Below are 21,787 nucleotides of genomic sequence, written 5' to 3'. Positions count from 1 at the left end.
AAGAATATTGAAAATATCACATTTTGTATTAATATCAGTAGGGAACACTATGGTAATTAAAAAATCTAAATATTCCCAGGCTAATGATGACTTTGAGACTCATAGGAGCACTTAGTGATATTATCAGAAGCTGTGATTTAAAATGTAGTCTTCTATTTAATTTTGTTCTCCTATCTGAATAGAATAAAATGTTAGACTTCTTTTTCCTTTTCCCTTTTAAAGCTGTCAGACCTGAATATTCAGTAACATTAAGCTGCTGCCTGAACATTATCATTAAACTCACATTACTGTAATAGGTATCCTCCATGGTTATTTCTAGCATAACTATCTAATTATTGCCTATTGTCCGCTTAATAGCTATGAGGATACTTGATTTCATTTAGATTGTATCTGTGCTTGGAAAATGCAGGAAAAGGGGAATACAAAATACACTGTATTAGTACAAAAGAGTTGAGATAGCTTCTCTGACGAGGATGCCTGCCTTGTCTGTTTGTACTTCGAATGTTTAGAATATGAAACGAAAGGAATAATTATGTTAAAGAGAAGGTAGAATGAGCTTCAGATAAGTGACCTATGTTTCAAAATTAAGATTTCTTCTATATCATAGAATCAGAGAATGGCTTAGGTTGGAAGGGACCTTAGACATTGTCTACTCCAACTTCCCGCCATGGACAGGCATGTCTTTCAACTAGACTCAGCTGCTCAAGGCCTCATCTAACCTCGCCTTGAATACCCCCAGGGAGGAGGCATCCACAGCCTCCCTGGGCAGCCTATTCCAGAGTCTCACCACCCTTGTACTAAAGATCTTCTTCCTAAGATCTAGTCTCAACCTAGTCTCCTTCAGCTTCAAACCATTCCCTCTTGTCGTATCAGCATTTTGAAACCAGTCCCAAAACATCCTTTGAGAAATAACACTGCTTGTAGATTATATAGGAAGGTGGTGGGGTCAGCGTCCCTAGAGGTGTATAAGAATCATAGAATCATAGAATCAATAAGGTTGTAAAGGACCTCAAAAATCATCAAATCCAACCTGTTACCTAAGACCTCATGACTACTAAACCATGGCACCAAGTGCCAAATCCAATCCCTTCTTGAACATCTGCAGGGAGAGTGACTCAACCACCTCCCTGGGCAGCACATTCCAACAGCTAACAACTCTCTCTGTGAAGAACTTTCTCCTCACCTCGAGCTTAAACTTCCCCTGGCACAGTTTGAGACTATGTCCTCTTGTTCTGATGCTGATTGCCTGGGAGAAGAGACCAACTCCCTTCTGGCTACAGCCTCCCTTCAGGTAGTTGTAGAGACCAATAAGGTCTCCTCTGAGCCTCCTCTTCTCCAGACTAAGCAATCCCAGCTCCCTCAGAAAAAGAAAAGCCTGGATGAGGCACTTAGTGCCATGATCTAGTTGATTAGATAGGGTTGGGTGATTGGTTGGACTTGATGATCTTAGAGGTCTCTTCTGTGATTCTGTGAAGCTAAGACAGATGGCTCACTGGTGAACAATAATTTTACCTACCACATGTGTATGAGCTATTTTAGGGACTCTTCCCTTTTCACTTTCTGAATTATATCTCTGAAGAGAGAATTCAGTAATTTCAATCACTTAGATTAATGGAACAAATTCACAAACAGAAGCATAGCAAATTAGGCATGAAAGCTGAATCCAGAAGGGTATGGAGCATGTCAGACTCCTGATTTCAGTGAATGTGTTGTGGAAGATGGTTTAATGGTGTTCTTGTGAGTATTTGTATTGGGTTGGACTGAGCTGGAGTTAATTCTCCTCACAGCATCTTTCTAATGCTGTGGGGTTTTTTGCAGCAGCAGTTGATAACACAGCAGTGTTTTGGCTACTGTTGAATAAGTATCCTGGCTGTGCCCTTTCAACATTTCCCTGCCCCAAGAGTACATTGAGGGGTGGGCAAGATCTTGGAAGGGGACACAGCTGAGCCAGCTGATTCAGACTGGCCAAAGAGGTATTCCATACCAAATGACATCAGCTCAGGTATAAGAATGAAGTGAAAGAAGGAAGTGGGGGGATTTATCCATGGGGTCTATCCTCCCAAGTAACCACCCTGATTCCCAAGACTGATCATCGTCCTTCTGATGGGAGGTAGAGACTAACATATCTCTCTCTCTCTGCTTTTTGCTTCCACATGGTCTATTGCTGTTTGCTTATTAATGTTACTAAAATTGCTCCTATCCTATTACTGGCTTCTGTTACATTTTTTTCCCCCTCCCCCCCTGTCCACTTAAGAGGGGAAGTTGTAGAGCGGCTTTGGTGGGCATCTGGCCTCCAGGCCAGGGGCCAAACCACCACAGTATTTTAAAATGTGGTGGCATAGATCAATGCTATTTTGAGTAGAAGTTTTATAAAGCTCTTGCTTTCTCTGTGAGCATGAGTAAAGCATCCCAGCTCTTGAAGACACATGTCTTTGCCTCTGCATGTGAGTCTTTTTTTTCACTCTTGGAGTAAGAGCTGTGCTGTGCAACAGCCATGGTTACCCTACTTGAACTGTTTGGGAGTGGGCACTTTCTGGGGAGGCACTTTCTGACTAGCATTAAGCTCAGTGATTCTAAACTGCATTCTCTGTTTTAGCTGTAAGCAAAAAGCCAAAACCTTAAAAAGAAGACAAAAAAAAAGAGAGAGGGGAGGAAAAAAAGAAAACCCACCAAACCAAAACCCTTAAAAATAAACACCACACCACACACACAGAAAAAAAAAAGGCTTGATGGTTTAGTTTAGCTAGAATCCAACTGTGTTCCTTTGGGATTCCCTGTTGGACTAATTATTCACTTAACTACTCAGCTTTCTTTGTGGAAGATTGTCATGTCTTCCTAATATGCTCTGGGAGTTTAAGGTGGTCTGGAGGATTTAGCAAGAGTCAGGGTGGCAAAGTTAAGTTCATTGCCGCCAAATATTTGCTTTAAACCACGTGTCTTATGATCTGACTGATTTCTGCTAAAAGGTTATGATTCTGTTGTCTGCCTTTGTTCACTGCTTTCCTTAGCAATCTATTCACTATGTTGCTTACATGACAGTTGTTGGGTAAGGGGAATGTCTATTCATAAATTAAATCACAGCAGCTACAAATCCATCTTGCCTCTGTGGGACTTCAGAAGAAGCTGATTTTCAGGATACTTAGAATGATGGAGAGCTGAGATGATTCCAAGGGAAAAGCAGACACCAAGATACAAAGGAGGAAGGAAAGAAGGGAGTCCTCAGTCTGGCATACTGTTAAAGAGCAGAGTTTCCTGTAGGTGACCAACCACTCTTTAGGTACTACAGATGTAGAAAATACATTTTAGAAGTTCACAGGGCATGGAAGTGAATTGATTGTTGTGAGACAGGAGAAGGGATACTGTTGAAAGATGTGTTGTGTACTAAGAGACAGGAGTTGATACTGGTGTGGATGATGCAAGGTTTCCAAAATTATTAGGAGGCAATAAAAGTAACTTAGATTTTTCTCTAAATTCTAATAATTTTATTCAGACCAAGTGTTCTACCCAGTGATATGCTGTTGAATAGAGAGGAATTTTCTTTCCCTCCTTTTTTTGCCTTTTTGGCTGGGGTTGCTTAGCCTGGAGAAGAGGAGGCTCAGGGGAGACCTTATTGTTCTCTACAACTAACTGAAGGGAGGTTGTAGACAGGCAGGGGCTGGTCTCTTCTCCCAGGCAACCAGCACCAGAGCAAGAGGACACAGTCTCAAGCTGTGCCAGGGGAGGTTCAGACTGGATGTTAGGAAGAAATTCTTCATAGGGAGAGTGATTGCCCATTGGAATGTGCTGCCTGGGGAGGTGGTGGAGTCACCATCACTGGAGGTGTTTAGGAGGAGACTGGATGTGGTGCTTGGTGCCATGGTTTAGATGATTAGATGGTTTTGGATGATGGGTTGGACTCGATGATCTTGAAGGTCTCTTCCAACCTGGTTAATTCTATTCTATTCTATTCTATTCTATTCTATTCTATTCTATTCTATTCTATTCTATTCTATTCTATTCTATTCTATTCTATTCTATTCTATTCCTGTCATACTCCTGCTTCCACCCCTAGCCCACAGGAGTGCCATGAAATTCAGAAGCATGTAAACACTTCTTCTGAATTGCAGGCAAGTTCTTTCAAATTTGGGTTTAAGATGCTTTGAATAGAAAACAAATCCCAATAATCCTTCCAAGTCCAATTAATTTTTCTACTCTAGGGAAAAAAATATTTTGTCCATTTCTAAAAAATCTTTTCACTCTGGGAGAAAAATGTTTAAATTGAAATGCAACCTAAATAAACATACACAGGTTTTCAAAATATGGAACTAGAATTTGCAACAGAATTGTTAACTGTGTCCAAATGCAGTAGCTATATTTATAGATAGCCTGTTCTCACTTTAGCAGTCACAAGAAAGACTTCTGCTCTTCCTGTCAGGTATTCCTGCATTATTGTTACACTTTGAGGTCTATGTCCTAACCATCTGGAGATGATTCTTCCAGAGTACCAGAGGGTACAGGGAGCTGAACAATCCAGCCCAGTGGGTGGACACAGGAAATCACCTTATTCCATTCCCAGAATGCCTGCATCTTCCATTTATAAGGGAACAGCGCAAGCTGTCCTTTCCCCTTCTTCTCCCTCACTCCCTCCCTTCCTGTCTGGTTCCCTTATGCTTGCTATGAGTGAGAGTGGGGCCTGGAGCTGGCAAGCTAAATTTTAAGCTGGATCACTCAGGTTTGGTATAGGAGTCCTGGGTTGGGAGGACTGGGGGGAGCATTTGAGGCCTAGGTTTTTGCCTGATTTGGAGGAAGGTGGTGGGAAGTGTTGGCCTAAGGAGGTTTTCTGGCCATCCCTGGCCAAGGTGTACTATGGATTTTGTGTATTTTTTATGCTTCACTCTGTAATATGTATTTATGAAGAGCATTTCCATTTCAACTTTCTATTCTATCCAATCCTGTGGGGAGTGTTTTCTTTAGCTCCTTTGAAAAGGGTTAAAGAGCCTGTCTTGCTCCTTAAACTTAACTATTTACTTCCTCTCCTTGTGACTCAATCTGCAGCTGAAGTCAAGAAAAATCATCTGAGTTAGTGGTGTTTGCATTATTCAGATACCTCCCTGTTCCTAATCACACAGAGATATTAATTTTTTGCCTACGTGACTTGCGTAGGATCCTGATAATGTAATACCAGATGAAACAAGTCAGCTGTAATAGGGGTGAGATGTGGGATGAATGTAATGAATTTCTTTGCAACAGCCTGGTAACTTTTAACTTGCATAATACTTTGCCTGTAAAATTTGTTTGCTCAACAAATTTGTTTTCCAGACAGCTTCATTTCAGGGTCGTGTTGCTGTTTGGGTGGTTCTTCTTAAAACAGCAACCGGTCATGTGTTTTACTCTTGTAGGATTTGCTGTGTTCTTGCTTACAGCAGTTTGAATCTTTTCAGCAAAGCTGAAAGCATCTATTTGTAATGCCATATGGTGGCTGTAGCCTCAGTGACTGAGTCATGTATTCACAGTGGTGAGTTTAATACTGAGGTGAGCTGCCATGAAGTTTCCAGTGATCTAGGGGATGATTACTTTCAGAATGAGGAATGGCAGTGTGGTGACACTGCCATAGTAATTAGAAACAGGAGAAGAGCTTCACGTTGTTTCCAAATGAAAACAAGCATAGGAAGAAGAGCTTTTCTTAAAAGCACATTTTATAGGAATTTTTTTTCCCCCTCACACTTCTGTAAGTGGGGCTTTTGGGAAACACTCACAGAATTGTTTTAGTTGGAAAAGACCTTTAAGATCATCAAGTCCAACCATTATCTAACTACCATCTGGCGCTAAACTATGTCCCTTAGCACCACGTCTGTGCATCTTTTAAACAGCTACAGGGATGTTGATTCAACCACCTCCCTGGGCAGCCTATTCCAGTGTTTGATAACCCTTCTGTTACCCAATACAAACCTCCCCTGGTGCAATTTGGGGCCATTTCCTCTCTTCCTATCACTTGCTACTAGGGAGAAGAGACCACCAGCCACCTCACTGTAACCTCCTTTCAGGTAGTTGTAGAGAGCAATAAGGTATTCCTTCAGTCTCCTTTGCTCCAGATGAAACAGCCCCAGTTACTTCAGCCATTCCTCACAAGACTTGTGCTTTAGACCCTTCTCCAGGTTTGTTGTCCTTTCTTGGACCCTCTCCCGCACTTCAGTGTTCTTCCTGCAGTGAGAGGCCCAAAACCAAACTCAGAAGTCAATGTGTGGCCTTGAGGAGGAATTTCTTTACTGTAAGGGTCACAGAACACTGGAACAGGCTCACCAGAGAGGTTGTGGAGTCTCCTCTGGAGACTTTCAAGACCAATCTGGATGGGTTCCTGTGTGACCTGTGCTAGATTATACGGTTATGTGTTCCTGCTCTGGCATGGGGGTTGGACTCAATGATCTCCAGAGGTCCCTTCCAACCCCTGACATCCTGTGATCCTGTGAACAGTCAGAAGCCTATGCCAAGTGATAGCAGGTTAAAAACAACTCTCTTCAATTCAGGAGTTTATATATGTAAAGCAGTCAGCACTGGTGTTGTTTATCTCTTAAAGCAGTACCTTTTTCCAGTGATCAACATAAATATTCAAAATGAAGTCAAGCTGAATATAACTGGGTGTTAGAAGAACCTAAGAATGATGTTCTGTCAAGCACATTTATGAGGTTTTATTGGCACTCAACAGGAAAAAAATACAGGGAACTGATAGATCTGGAGGCTCAGGTCAAGAGATATGAGAGAATAAAAGGAGGAGATTGAATGCTAGATGTTAGTAGGGGAAATCAGAAGTGTTGTGAAGGTCAGTCCTTGTGAAGAGATTTAGCAGAGAGAATGAAATATAGCTTGTAACTATGAAAAGGGCTCTGTCTTCCCCATTTCTCTTTTCTTCCTTTCCTTCCTTTCTGGTTTAGTATCAGCATTTTATCTAATGGTTTATTCTAATATGAATTATATTTCCTTTAGTAGTGTCCTTCAGTTGTTTGACATTGATCCAGAGCCCTTTACTGCTCAGTGGCATACGGTTACTGCAATTTCCTACCTTTATGCCTTTAATTTTGCTCAGGGGAAAGCCATTCCAGAGCTTAACATAATGAATTCCTGGTGCAGATTTCCAGTGAAAATGGGAGCCAGAATTCTGCTGTATCTTAACTAAAGGAGCTATTGCTGAATAACCCAGAAATGGAACTGTCTTTCCTCCTGACCAAGTTATTGTGGTGCACATTAATTTCTATAAAGCGTTTTTAATGGAGAACTATAAATTCAAACTGATTTCAACTTGGGAATTAATGATCCATGTTTCAAGATGTACATGTGGGAGGAGAGCAAACCATGTAGTTCCACTGGGCTAAAAGAGGACAAGATTTTAATTTGTTCCATGTTCACATGCCAAGAACACTTTTTGAAGGTGAAGTATACCTCTGTATCTGCCTCCTGGGTAAGGCACCTTGTTTATTGCACAGAACTTCACCACATTCAAAAATGCTTTGTTTCCTCACAGCTTTGTGCAGACAGGAAAAACAAAGCAAACAAAAAAACACAAACCCTCTGTGCCATGTTTCATTTTATGTGCCTTACAGTAAATCCTGAAATTGGAAAGGCTGAGATTTATTTTTATTCTTTTTGTCCCCCAGTCATTTCGAGTGCTACTAATGCCCATCAGGAGTGATTCTGAAGCAGGTTAAATGGGTATTTTTAGACATTCCATCGTTCCTAACCACTGCAGTCACTCAGTCGATGATCTATGTGCAATATAATTTAAACCAGTTAGCAGGTATAAAGCAGGTTCTACTTGGCAAGTTGTGAGTCAGGAAATGGTTTCAGCTTGCATGCCGCTTATGTGAGAAACATCAAAGGGATTATCCTTCCTCCCTTTCTCCTCCCAAGACCAACAACTGTCACAATGTGTTGATTGGGATTAAGTAGCATGCCTGATGTGGCTAATGGTTAAAATTAGGGTGGATGGGAACATAAAATTAGAACACAGCTAGATCACTGAATAGCAAAGCATATAAAAGCTCATGAAATAAACAAGGTAAAATCTCCAGATCCAATCTCAGTTGAGTGATACACTTTGAACTAGAAACTGTTCTCAGCATCAGAATAAGAAGGGTAAAAAAACCAATAAAATAATTCAACAAACCTTAGTCAGCATTATCCTTGTTTTCTGAATTTTCCATTGTGTATCACAGAAACACTTCTGTAATCACAAGACAAACACAAGTATGCTGAGGTTCTCCTGTCCTAAGTCTTCTATGAAGGGACCTAACTTTTCACAGACAAAAAGGAAAATTACTTTAGCAGAAGATGTGTGGCCTGCCTGATAGTAGCACTTGGGTTTTCTTACATATTTACCAACTTTTTCAAGACATCTATGTGATCAACTGATATTCACTGGGCCAGCAGCCACAGTAAATAGCTGGAGGAAAATTAAGAAGGTGGAGACAAAAAGGAGAAGTCTGAGAGGAAAGAACAATGCCTGTTCAGAAAAAAATATATAGTTGGGATTTCTTTGGTACTGTGTTCCATTTTCATTTGAAAGCATTAAAGTGGAAAATTAGAAGAAAAAAAAAAAAGTAAAAATTAAACTATTAATAGAATGTAGGTGCCATCTGTATTAGTAAGGAAAAGAAAATGAGATGAGCTAATAGTGATTCAGGTGCCCAGAAACCCAGCTTATTCCCCTGGCATGGGAGATCTAAGTTTTAATGTCCTCTCAGACTGATGTGAGTAAATGCTGGAATAGAATAGAATAGAATAGAATTAACCAGGTTGGAAAAGACCTTTGAGATTATCAAGTCCAACCTGTCATCCAACACTATCTAATCAACTGAACCATGACACCAAGCGCCACATCCAGTCTCTTCCTAAACACCTCCACTGATGGTGACTCCACCACCTCCCTGGGCAGCACATTCCAATGGCCAATCTCTCTTTCTGGGAAGAACTTCTTCCTAACATCCAGCCTAAACTGCAGCTGGCGCAGCTTGAGACTGTGTGTTCTTGTTCTGGTGCTGGTTGCCTGGGCGAAGCACCAACCCCCACCTGTCTACAACCTCCCTTCAGGTAGTTGTAGACAGCAATAAGGGTTCCCCTGAGCCTCCTCTTCTCCAGGCTAAGCAACCCCAGCTCCCTCAGCCTCTCCTCACAGGGCTTGTGCTCCAAACCCCTCCTCAGCTTTGTTGCCCTTCCCTGGACACATTCCAGCAACTCAACATCCTTCCTAAACTGAGGGGCCCAGAACTGGACACAAATCAGAACACTCTTTGTTAAATTAATTCCATGTATCATGGAAACCCAATTTTGAGAATTCATTATATTCTCTGTTTTTTTTTATTTTTTTCTAGAATTTCAGTGTTCTTGGGGAGGCAAAAAGAAGTGAACTGCATTATTGTATAGTATGGCTAATTACCAAAAAAAACAAAACCCACCAAAACCAACCAACCAACCAATAAAAAACAGCTTTTCCTGTGGCAAGGTTTGGTGCAACTCAGATGTGTGTTTGGCCTTCTGTTTTTCTCTCCAGAGTGTACTAATGTAATTTCAGAACTAAAAAAGAAGTGAGGCAGGCAAAGAGGATTTTGTGGTAATGAAGATTCTGAATTATTAAAAACTGATAATCTTTTAGATGGATGCATTTTGTGCATTTCTGAGGCTAATAGTTCAATCATTATTTTGGTTTTAACTGTGCTTCTTTAGTATGGTATCTTTGGTAGCCCAAGAAAATATGGAGTGTAACTATATTGATCTTGTTCTGTCCTCCTAGACAAGCCAGCCTCAACGAAGAAGCTGAGAAGTATTATGAAATGGCAGCAGGATTAAGACCTAATGTAAGTACCTGCTTAATGACATCCATTACTTGAGTTGAGTCTGCCAGAATGCTGAACCCTTTGTGTCGAGGAGAAACTTCTTGCTGGAGCATTTGATCCCTTGGCCTGTATTATGTTCTTTTAATGGCTAGTTATGGGATAGTTGGATAAAGCTGTTCATTTGTCAAACCAATTCCTATACTGTGAAGTTACCTCCGTGATGTGTGCTAGCAACAAGTCTTACTTGGCTAATATACTTGGAAAAGTTTTCTAGATACAGATTAATCCATCTACATTTGAAAGTGCTAATTTTGGAAAGCCCTCCTAATTCCATCTATTTTCACTAGGAAAGGAGAATGAAAAGCTATTCTGTGATCCACTGTTCAAAGCATTTTAAATGATACATTTGTGCCTTTTCCTCTGTCATGAACTCTTGGCAAATGTTCCACAAACCGATCATGATTTTTATCTCAGAGGTATTTACCTCTGAGGCTGGTTGTATATTGGCAAAGAAATGCTTGTTCCTTGAAGCAGAAATGTGCAGGACTATGTGACAGACCCTTTTTTAAAAAGAAAAGCTCATTTCCAATGTTACTGCATCAGGAACTAAAGGGGAAAAAAAGAAAGATTTTCTTTTTGCCATTTAATACTCAGGGTTCTATTTCTTTTCAACTACCTTCATATTCGGGGGAAAAAAACTTTTGTGAATATAAATGGTGTAGAATTTATTTTAAATACCTAATGCTTTGTCTATGCATCAAGTCAAATCTAGAGCACGTTCCTATCAGTGAGGTCTACAAGAGCCAAACTTGAGGATAAAACTTAGAAACTTCAGTCAGGAAGAAAAAAAAGTTTTTCTTTGAGACACAATAATTTCAGCTTTCCCATTATTTATGTTTCGAGATGCAAGACATTTTTTAGAATAGAATAGAATAGAATAGACCAGACCAGGTTGGAAGAGACCTTCACGATCATCATGTCCAACCTACCATCCAACAACACCTAATCAACTAAACCATGGCACCAAGCACCCTATCATCTCCTCCTAAACACCTCCCATGATGGCGACTCCACCACCTCCCCAGGCAGCCCACCCCAATGGGCAATCACTCTCTCTGTGAAGAATTTCTTCCTAACATCCAATCTGAACCTCCCCTGGCGCAGCTTGAGACTGTGTGTTCTTGTTCTGGTGCTGGTTGCCTGGGAGAAGAGACCAGCCCCCACCTGTCTACAACCTCCTTTCAGGTAGTTGCAGACAGCAATAAGGTCTCCCCTGAGCCTCCTCTTCTCCAGGCTAAGCAACCCCAGCTCCCTCAGCCTCTCCTCATAGGACTTGTGTTCCAAACCCCTCCCCAGCTTTGTTGGCCTTCTCTGGACACATTCCAGCAAGTCAATATCTTTCCTAAACTGAGGGGCCCAGAACTGGACACAGGACTCAAGGTGTGGCCTAACCAGTGCAGTGGACAGGGGCAGAATCACCTCCCTGCTCCTGCTGGCCACACTGTTCCTAATCCAGGCCAGGATGCCATTGCCCTTCTTGGCTGTCTGGGCACACTGCAGGCTCATGTTCAGCCTACCATCAACCATTACCCCCAGGTACCTCTCTGCCTGGCTGCTCTCCAACCACTCTGACCCCACCTGTAGCACTGTCTGAGTTTGCTGTGGCCAGTGTGTCTCAGTGGATCTCATAATGTTGAAAGAATTTCCTCAGTTGCTTCAAATTTGGTACAATCCCTCTTTTCTGTGGTTAATTGTACTCTCAAAATGTTTCTCAGAAACTGAAAAACATGTTTATTCTTATATAATAATATATAAATATGATTGTTTCTCAGACAGCTTTGGAGGTAACTGAGAGCTTCTAGCTCATGGCCATGGTACTATAAAAGTTAGGTATTCTGGCTGAGAAGTTTGTATGTTAAAACCAAAGTATCCTTTTGTCCAGGATAAGATCATCAGAGCAGTCTTATTATAGCAACTTTCTTACATCTTTGGTTATTTTAAGTTAATATCTAATAAGTACTGCTATTTGGCTTTCTTTAAGAGGTAATTTTGCTTTAATGTTCTGGACGATAAAGTTTAACTTTCTGGTTAAGCACAGTGTGCATACGGTTCATGGCTTCTTAAAAGAGTTTTAATGATGCAGAGTGGGAAAATGGTGCCTGCTTTCACTGACAGCATCAGCTGTCTGACAGCTGTAAAAAGTGTACAGTGCTGATCCAGCTGGCTTCTCAGAATGTGCCCAGGTGCTGTCTGAGGGACTGTAGTGGCCCAGTCCACCAGAGCTGTGTAGGAACCATCCACACAGCTTGAAAATGCTGATTAATTTGTTATTTTGGTTATAGCCTGTGTATCTTCTCACTGTGTGACAAATGTGAAGGATCAACAAAATCGTGTTAGTCAAGATGTTAATGAGACATCCTTAAGAAAACTATAGTATTGAAGGATGTTTTTAAATCTGTCACTAATGATCCAGAATAGAATAGTGTGGTAGGTTGAGAGAGGGCTTAGCTCTCCCTCCTCCACAGAGTAAGAAACCACAACTAGCCCAGTCGAAGAGCAAGCTATATATTTACAAGCATATATGGAAAGCAGGTTATATATAACACAATATATACAGGTATTTACAATATATACACAGAAATATACAGCAAAGAGAAATAACAACAAAAATCCCTCCCCGAGGGAGAGATCCCCTCCTTGGAACCCCCTCTCTCCCCCCCTACCTCCCTTTTTCCCCAAAAAGGGGCTAGAGAGAAAGAAAGGCAAGTTATTAAGGAGAAGAGTTGTTAGTAAGCTTCAAAAGCCCATGCAGGATTAGTTTTTGCTTATCTGAAGGCCAACTCCAGCAGTTCACAGAGAAGCAGGCAGGGAGAACAGGCTGAAAACCCAAACTCCCCAACTCCCCGACAAAACTGAACTGAGGAAAAAAAAATTCCAACTGCTCTACAATCTAAAGCTGCATTTTTGTCTATCAACCAATGAAATTCGTTTAGAATATCAGAATGTTTTGGTTCTAGTACCGAAAACATTTTGCCAGTGTGTTTCAGCACTGCTTGTCCTTAAAGGCACAGTGTCAAACAGTCACGAATAGAATAGAATAGAATAGAATAGAATAGAATAGAATAGAATAGAATAGAATAGAATAGAATAGAATAGAATAGAATAGACCGGGTTGGAAGAGACCTTCAAGATCATCACATCCAACCCATCAACCAATCCAACCCACCTAAACAACAGAAACATTTCTTTGTAGCAAATTCAGGCTACTAGATGCATGAATGGGATGGGATGGGATGTGATATACAGATGCATGTGTACATACACATTTTTTCAACACCTCCAGGAATGGTGACTCCACCACTTGCCTGGCCAGCCTGTTTCAAAGCCTGTCCACTCTCTCAGTAATGTTTTCTTACTATGCAATCTAAACTTCCCTTGTCACAACTTGAAGCTATTTCCTCTTGCCTTGTTGCTGTCTAAATAGGCTTCACAGAGTTGACTTTTCCCTGGACAGCCAAGGGAGAGAGAGGACTGGGTGTCGAGAGGGAGCAGTCAAGCTCTTCTGGGTTGCACCCTGTGGCAGGACAAGGGGTAATGGATATAAACTACAGCACAGGAGGTTCATCCTCAGCATGAGGAGGAACTGCACTGTGAGGGTCACAAAGCACTGAAACAGGATGCCCAGAGAGGTTGTGGAGTCTCCTCCACTGGAAACTTTCAAGAGCCATCTGGATGTGTTCCTGTGCGACCTGTGCTAGATTCTATGGTCCTGCTCTGACCTCCTGAGGTCCCTTCCAACCCCTAACATCCTATGATTCTGTGAATACAGGAAACAGTTCAGAGAAGGAATCTTTTATTTGCTATGAGTCACTGTGGTAGGGGTCTTTAAGAAACCACAAAGTTGAAGACCTTGAGGCTAGGGAGTGCCCAGGAGGTGGACCAGGAAGTGTATTTCATTCCCGTTAAGTCCTGCATCCCTATAAAACTGTCTGCAGAGTCAGTTTTCTTCCCTTTTCCCCTCCCTCTCTCCTCCCAGGAGGATGCACAGGCTGTTATCTCTTGAAGGGGAGGCCTGGTGTCAGCCTTGGCAATGCTGCCAATTAGGCCTGGAGCTGCCTAATTGGGGCCTGGAGCTGCCAAGATGAATTTCAACTGCATCACAATGGTGTGGTATGAGGGTTAGAGAGGCAAAGGGATGGGGGGGGTGGGGCATGAAAGCTTGGGTTTGTTGGCCTAGTTTAAAGGGAGGTTTGTGTGAAGCTGTGGCTTAATGGGGTTCTCTGTTAAACCCAGAGTGTGGATTTTTGTGTATTTTATATGCTTTGTCCTGCTGTATGTAGTTGTGAATAGCATTTCCATTTAAACTCTCCACTTCAATCCCTTGTGTGAGCATTTTTTCTGGGTTTTTTCTTGCCTTTGGAAGAGGTAAAAGAACAATCTGTCTGCCTCCAAACTGAGACAGTCATTTCTTATGGGACTCTTTTCCTCCTTCAAGCCTATAGGAGATTAACTTCCTTAGCCCCTGGATCTTTTTGAATACTATCCAATGAAAAAAAAAAAAAAGCATTCCTACATTATGTATTTACTGTGATCAAAACAAAATCATTTTAATGACACATCAATGAGAAGCACATATGTGTCTGTTCTCGCAGTGTTGGTTTGGGTGGATGTTAATCACATTAGTCTAATTTTAACAAATTCAGCTGCATGAAGAAATGAAAGTGTAAGTTTCTTGGAGAGCAAGACATTTGTGCATTAATTATCCTAAGCAGAAGCACGGCTGAGGAAAAGCTGTATTTAGAGATGGTTTCTAGGTGCCCTACATCTTGTAATGTTCACAAACCAGGAAATTGTTTAACCAAGTTGTTACGCACTCTCCAATGTGAGCTTTAAGCACACTCTGTTGTGGAAAAAGCAGTCTTCCAGAAACTCTCTTTAAATTGGCATTCTTTGCAAGAATGTGATATATTGACTTAAGCTTCAGCTTTTATTCAAATTTTAAGACATCATTTGTGTAATAGCACTGCATTTCTAATTTTTTAAGTCTGAGCTTGAAGCAACCAATCTTTAAAAGGCTGCTCTAGAACCACCACATATGGCAAATGGCTCTTGAGACGAAAGGGCACTTTGAAGTGTAACCTCAGGAGTATTAAATGAAAGCGAGCTCACCAGAGACTTAAGACTTTGAGCCACCACCTTGAGCTGATTGGCTTAGAAGCATTCCTCAAGGAGGTGCCATGACCTGCAAGTCACTACTGTCCCAACCACATATTAGTGCTGCTTGCAATCTGAAGCTCATGACAGCTTTAAGCCCCATGTCATCAGCACATTGTCAGAAACAGCTGTTTCCACTCTACCACTTCAAAGGGCCCTGATTAAATGTCTTGCTGTAACAACATACATAAAGACACACACATAGAGTGAGGGGGAAAGGAGAAATGTACCTATAAGCAAAATAAATATCATTTCCACTAGATGGTTTAATCATGATGTGGGGGACTAAACCATTTCTTGACTTGAAAGATTTATGTAATCAGTTAACACACAATCATTTTAAAAAGCAGTTTCTGCAAGTGCTTCTTTTATTATTTTTTTCCCCCAGTGCTTTAATACAGATTTCATGTCAAAGGCTCCAGGCCTGCAATAAGTTCTACCTCAAGCTATCTAACATTTGAAAGAAAAAAAATGCTGGTGTCTTCCAGATTGTTGACTGTATTTTTATAGCCATCTTGTAGATATAATGCTTTCAGTGCCTCCTCATGGAAAGTGTTCATAATAGATGAGGTTTATTCAAGGCAATAATATACTTTCAATAGTGCATACATCTTTAAAAAATAAACTAGATGTTGTTTTTTTTTTCTTGAAACACCTGTCTCCAAGGCCTGTTTTATTATGTTTCTTTTTTTTCCTTAGGTGTTTCCCTGCCAAATTTCCCTCTTTGACTTTTTCTTGATTGTTCAGTAATTCTCTTATGTAGCTTTAGCAGGTTAAGAGTAATTGTGAGGAAGACAGCCTTAATGTATTTTGCCAGCTTTGTTAGGGGCATGGCCTGGTATTGCCAGGGAGGATTTTCATAAAACTTTCAAGAGCTCCTGCTATGGTAGTGCTGTTGCTGATGGTAGCAATGCGTGGGTTAACAGTGATTCTTACACTGTCTGCAGCTGCTGAGACAAAACAGACAAAAAAATGGCACTGTTCAACTCTTCACTGGATCCAATGTCATCCTTACAGTGCTGCAGGGGTACTGCAGATCCCTCATCTATGGTGAATCTATTGCTCCTGCAACTCTTCTGAGCAGCAGGTCTGCCTAGTCCCTGTTATCTAAACCCAGCTGGAGCACTTTACCATAATACTTCTGGAGCAGATAAAGCTGACATAGTCAGCCCTCTAGAGAAACAGTAGATATATATGATTTTTATACCATGTATTATTGCCACTTTCCAGTTGAGAGTCCTTGTTTTAACATGGCTTTCTGTTTACCTGTTCATTCAAAGCAAGGAATATGTGTCAGTCTTTCATCTCTACATATCGGTGCCAGGGAATGACCACAGAGCTGTATTTTCAGTTAGTTAGCATTCAGCAGATTTGTCTGTTCAAGGGTCTTACATTACTTGTGTCTGCCTTGACAAAACACACAAAAGTGGGCCTTGTGGGGCAGGTGGAGCATCTGCTGATTGCCTGCCTACCCTCCAAGCTGCTCTCAGCTTCTTGTGTCCTGCATCAGGACTTGTACAGCTTCCCACTACCAGCACTGTCCGCTGCTAAGCCTCACATTGTTTAAGGCTTCCTCTCAAGTGTGCCAAACTTTCCGCCTCAGTGATATGAATAGCTGTGGATTCCTTCCAGCCCAGCAGCACTCTTGGCCTCCTGAGAATACCTCCTTTCTTTTCCCCTAGTGAAGGTGTGAGGAATAAGAAAACTTCCCAGGATCTGGTTCTTCCTCTCTTCCTGCTCTAAAAACTGAACCAATTGTCATAGGGCAACCAGGACTTTTAGGGACTGAAAAAGGTGCTGTGGCTTCCAAATGAGAAGACAGGCATGACTGATGTGAACTGCATTTCCTGATGCCATACTTCTAATAGCTTGTCTTGTCTTCAGGCAGATACAGGGGAGGGAGGCTTAGGCGTGCATAATCTCCACTGGAAGAGGAGATAGAGTTGTGTCCTCTGAGGAAAGTGAACACAACTCTCTGTTCTCAAAAGGATGAGAGAGCACTTTCTTGGTTCCGCTGTAGATTGGGTCGACTTTCCCTGCTTACAGGCAATAAAAGACTTGTTCAGATTTGATATCAAAATAGCTGTGACATTTTTCAGCCTGCCTAGTAGAAGGCTGACCTAGTCTAAAGGTTGCACAGGATAGAGAAATTCAAGAAAATGAATATTAACTGAACACAAGCTGCTCTTCATTTCAGGCAGAAAGGCTCTTCAGTGTTTGCACACAAATAGCAGCGCTTCTCCACAGAAAGAGTTTATCCATGCATGAGCTCTCTCAACCCCTTCTCAGCTGGAAAGCTTTCAAATCAAAATTGGGCCCCCAGCTCAATTTTCTGTTCTTGTTGTTGCTTCACCCCGTGCACATCCTTATACTTAGTACATCCTTCGTGGCTGGAGCTAAGTTCAAGGCAGATGTGCTATCACTGTCCAGCTGTTTGGGGAAAACTGCTTAATCTTTTGAACAAAAATGTATCTTTCTGTATTTGCAGTTGCAGTTTTTTATGATCCTCTTAAACATTTTAAGGACACATTTAGTTCTTCTGTCATGCACAGCTGTCAGCTTCAAGACAGGCCTACGTATATACTGTTGGTCTGAATCTTAGAGTATTCCTACTTCAGCAGAGATTAGTGCCTCCTACCTTAAAACAACAACCAACAGACAAAGCAAACAGAAACCCCCATCTATTTTCCATCCTTATGAACTCCATCAGGGGACAAAGAAAGCATGCAGGCTATACTTGTAATACAGAAGCAGAGGATCAGGATGAGGTGTATAATTTGAAAACCAATTTACTCAGCTGTGGAAAACACTGAATTTCCTTTGGGAAATACATGAGAATATTTTACAGCTTTACCCCAGAAAATTCGGTGTGTGTTTGCTCATGCATCATAGCAGCTCGGTGAACATGCTTTTGGGTGATGATGGAATACTGAAATCTGGTTCTGGTATTGTGAGATGCATGGGAGAAAGCTGGAAATTGTGTCACTACAGTTCTCAGCTTCAGTTTTGTGAGAGTTAGATTAGGAGGAGTTCATTTGTACTCTTCTGGTTATACAAGCAGTTAAATAAGGGAATCTCTGAGATCAATTGGCACACTCAGTGATCTTTGGAATTGAATTAAAATGCCTTTAAGTTACTGTTTATTTTCCATCTAGAATAATTTGTTGTGCATTGATATCCTAATCAATACAAAAGTAGTTTGTCTGTGCAAGTTGTAAATGACTGAAATGAAAATACATTGGCCCTTCTTCAGCTTATACAGATATTCATAGATTTATGGAATGGTTTCAATTGGAAGTGTCCGTGAAGATCATCTAGTTCCAACCCTCCTGCCATGGGCAGAGACACTTTCCAACAAACCAGGCTGCTCAAAGCCTCATCCAACCTGTCCTTGAACGCTTCCAGGGAGGGGGAATTCACAACTTCCCTGGGCAATGTGTTCCAATGTCTCAAAACCCTCACTGTAAAGAATTTCATTCTTACATCTAGTCTCAATCTAATCTCCTCAAATTTAAAGCCATTCCCTCTCATCCCGTCACTACAGGCCCTTGTAAAAAGTCCTTTGCTGCCTTTCTTGTAACATTCCTTCAGATACTGGAAGGCCACTATAAGGTCTTGCTTGAGCCTTCTTTTCTCCCTCCCCAACTCTCTCAGTCTGTCCCTATAGTGGAGGTTCTTCAGCCCTCTGATCATCTTCATGGCCCTCCTTAGGACCCACTCCAGTAGCTCCATGTCCCTCTTATGCTGGGGGCACCAGAACTAGACACATTACTCCAGGTGGGGTCTCACGAGAGCAGAGTAGAGGGCCAGAATCACCTCCCTCGTGCTCAGGGACACTGTTGCCTTTATTTCACACATACAAGAATATTTTGCTCTAGGCACCTTTCCTCCCCACCCCTCCTCCACTGTAGGCTCTGTTTGCCACAGTGTTCAGAATGTTGACATGATTAAATCTGAAAAAAACCCCAGGTTTTCACAAAAATGATGCATGTTTATGATTAGTCCAGGGATGTTTCCTAAAGAAGTTTAGCACCCAAGGATTAATGTATGGGTTCTGTTTGCTTTCCAGGCACTTACCTAGATACAGACACTGTTCCTGCAGTCCCAGTAGATGACCTGTGGCTAGGTCATAAATTCTCATACCAAGCAATACTTGAGTCATTTTATTGTTAAGACCCTGAGTCAGAAATTTTGTCGTACTGTGCCTCAATTGAATGGAAATCTTAGTGTTCGTGCACTTCCATTTCTTATATGTACATTCACTATGTAGATCTGAAATCTTTATCTGATCTACAGATAGGTTCAGTCACCACCAAAATTACTTGAAGAAAAAAGTGTCTGAGGTCAGCTAGTGCTGTCTCTTAGACTGGTAAGACCTCACCTGGAGAACTGCATCCAGCTCTGGAGCTTTCAATACAGGAAGGACATGGACCTGATGGAGCAGGTTCAGAGGAGGGTCATGAAACTGATCAGGGGGTTGGAGAACCTCTGCTATGAAGACAGGCTGAGGGAGCTGGGGTTGTTCAGCCTGGAGAAGAGAAGGCTCCGGAGAGACCTAAGAGCAGCCTTCCAGTACCTGGAGGGGGCCTAGAAGGATGGAGAGAGGCTGTTTACAAAGGCCTATGGTGATCGGATGAGGCACAATGGTTTCAAACTAGAGAACACTAGATTTAGATTGGATGTTAGGAGCAAGTTCTGCACCACAAGGGTAGTGGAACACTGGAACAGGTTGCCCAGGGAGGTGGTTGGGGCTCCATCCCTGAAGATATTTAAAGTAAGCCTCAACAAGCCTCTGATCAACCACATCAAGTGGAGGATGTCCCTGCTTCATGCAGGCGTATTGGACTGGATGACCTTTGCAGATCCCTTCCAACCCAAACTATTTTGTGATTCTATAGTTTTAAATTTGTTTCATCTAGCATTTTAGTGTTTTTTCATCCACATCTTACTAAAGACATAACTTTCCACCCACAATTATTACTTTTTGGCATGAAAATAATGGCAAGAGTTTGCAAAGCTAATTAATAAAAAGTCACAGCCTAGATCTGTACTACTGAGTTAAATAAAATGAGTTACTGTGCTTGGAGATGATGGCAGGCAGTAGTTTGTAAAAATGCAGTCTCTGGTGAAATTATGGAAGTGATGGTGATGTGTCATGGACACATTTATGCACTTGATTGTGATTCAGAGTCTGACAGTAACATGGCAGAGGGTGCTCTGCTTCCCACATCAATTCCTGGAGAGAGCAAGATTGGCTTTACCTTGCAAATGTAGCCCTCAGTGTCAATCAAAAATAAAGTGCCATGAAATACAGAACTCACAGCAGTAGATTAGCATTTCAGAAATTAAACCATCTGTTTGAACTCAATTAAAAGAGATTCTAGCAAGTGGGGTTTTTTTTTCCTAATAGAGTATTCCATTGCTGATTCTGGAAACAATGCAATGAATTTATGAATTTATATGCAATTAGGACTGATAAGAAGTGGTTTTAATGCTCATTAAATAAACACAGCAACAACACATTCTCAATAGGATGTTTTGCAGTAAATAAGTTCCTAATTTACTTCTAAATCTATAGTATTGATACATTTCTCATTCTAGGTATGACTTTTAGTTGTGAGTTGGTCCTATTAGATTTTTCTTTTTTCCCCACAATTTCTGGAGAACTGTGTTTCACAAGATAGTTTTGATCCAGCTGGTATTCTAGCCCACCCTCCCCACATCTATGAGTGCATCTAGGTAATTGTGTAGAGGGGGAAATGCCCCACAATGTTGGTCAGATCTGCATATTGCTGTTAGGATTCTGTCACAGAATACTGAATTCACCAGGTTGGAAAAGACCTCAGAGATCATCCAGTCTAACCTATCACCCAACACCACCTGATCAACTAAACCATGGCACTGAGTGCCTCATCCAGGCTCTTTTTAAACACTTCCAGGGATGGTGACTCCACCACCTCCCTGGGCAGCACATTCCAATGGCCAATCTCTCTTGCTGGGAAGAACTTTCTCCTCACCTCCAGCCTAAACTTTCCCTGGCATAGCTTGAGACTGTGTCCTCTTGTTCTGGTGCTGGTTGCCTGGGAGAAGAGACCAACCTCCACCTGGCTACAACCTCCCTTCAGGTAGCTGTAGACAGCAATAGGGTCTCCCCTGATCCCCCTCTTCTCCAGGGTAAAGAATCCCAGCGCCCTCAGCCTCTCCTCGTAGGGCTTGTGCTCGAGGCCTCTCCCCAGCCTCATTACCTGACTTCATTCTGAAATTTCAGTAGCTGGCTATTGTGCTCGAAAAATAGAAGCTCTAATGCCACACTTTATCTGCCTCTGACTAGCATCTTGAAAAACTATACAGCCTTCTCTGGGTGCTGATGCATTTGATCAATATCTGGGCGAAAAAATAGATGGATGATGCATTCCTGCTCAGCAGACATTTTTATATTCCAGAGACATTGTATTTTATTGGACAAAAACTAAAAATGTTGAGTATTGTGTAGCGTGAGCATAATGGTGCTCATAATCCCAGCTGGTCTATTAATCAGAGTTTTCTCTGAGGATTAGTCAGTTTTTGATCGTGTTAATACGGACAGCGATTGTAACCGGCCCTGCCTGCAGGCTGCTGGGTGAAGTAGGGTCTATTCATTTTTCTCTCAAAAAATTGACATTTCTTTCATTTAAGAATAAAACAAAATAAAATAAAATAAGGAGAGTTTGTCTTTAGGCAGGAACATGAAGTTATTTTTCTGCTTTCCAAAGTTTAGAAGGAAAGTGCCT

At 41.6% G+C, this 21,787-nt stretch overlaps 1 protein-coding gene across 2 annotated transcripts in view; it reads left to right on the top strand.

Moving 5' to 3' along the window:
• Positions 1-21,787, top strand: part of TMTC2 (transmembrane O-mannosyltransferase targeting cadherins 2) — a 304,368-nt gene that overhangs the window by 271,264 nt on the left and 11,317 nt on the right. For both annotated transcript variants that reach the window (XM_054178580.1, XM_054178581.1), the window contains one exon: positions 9,761-9,824. In XM_054178580.1, the coding sequence (XP_054034555.1) occupies positions 9,761-9,824 (64 nt within the window). The remainder of the gene's footprint in view (positions 1-9,760; positions 9,825-21,787) is intronic.

This window comes from Dryobates pubescens, chromosome Z, assembly GCF_014839835.1.
Source record: "Dryobates pubescens isolate bDryPub1 chromosome Z, bDryPub1.pri, whole genome shotgun sequence".
NCBI lineage: Eukaryota > Metazoa > Chordata > Aves > Piciformes > Picidae > Dryobates > Dryobates pubescens.
This window is presented reverse-complemented; position numbering and strand designations above follow the sequence as displayed.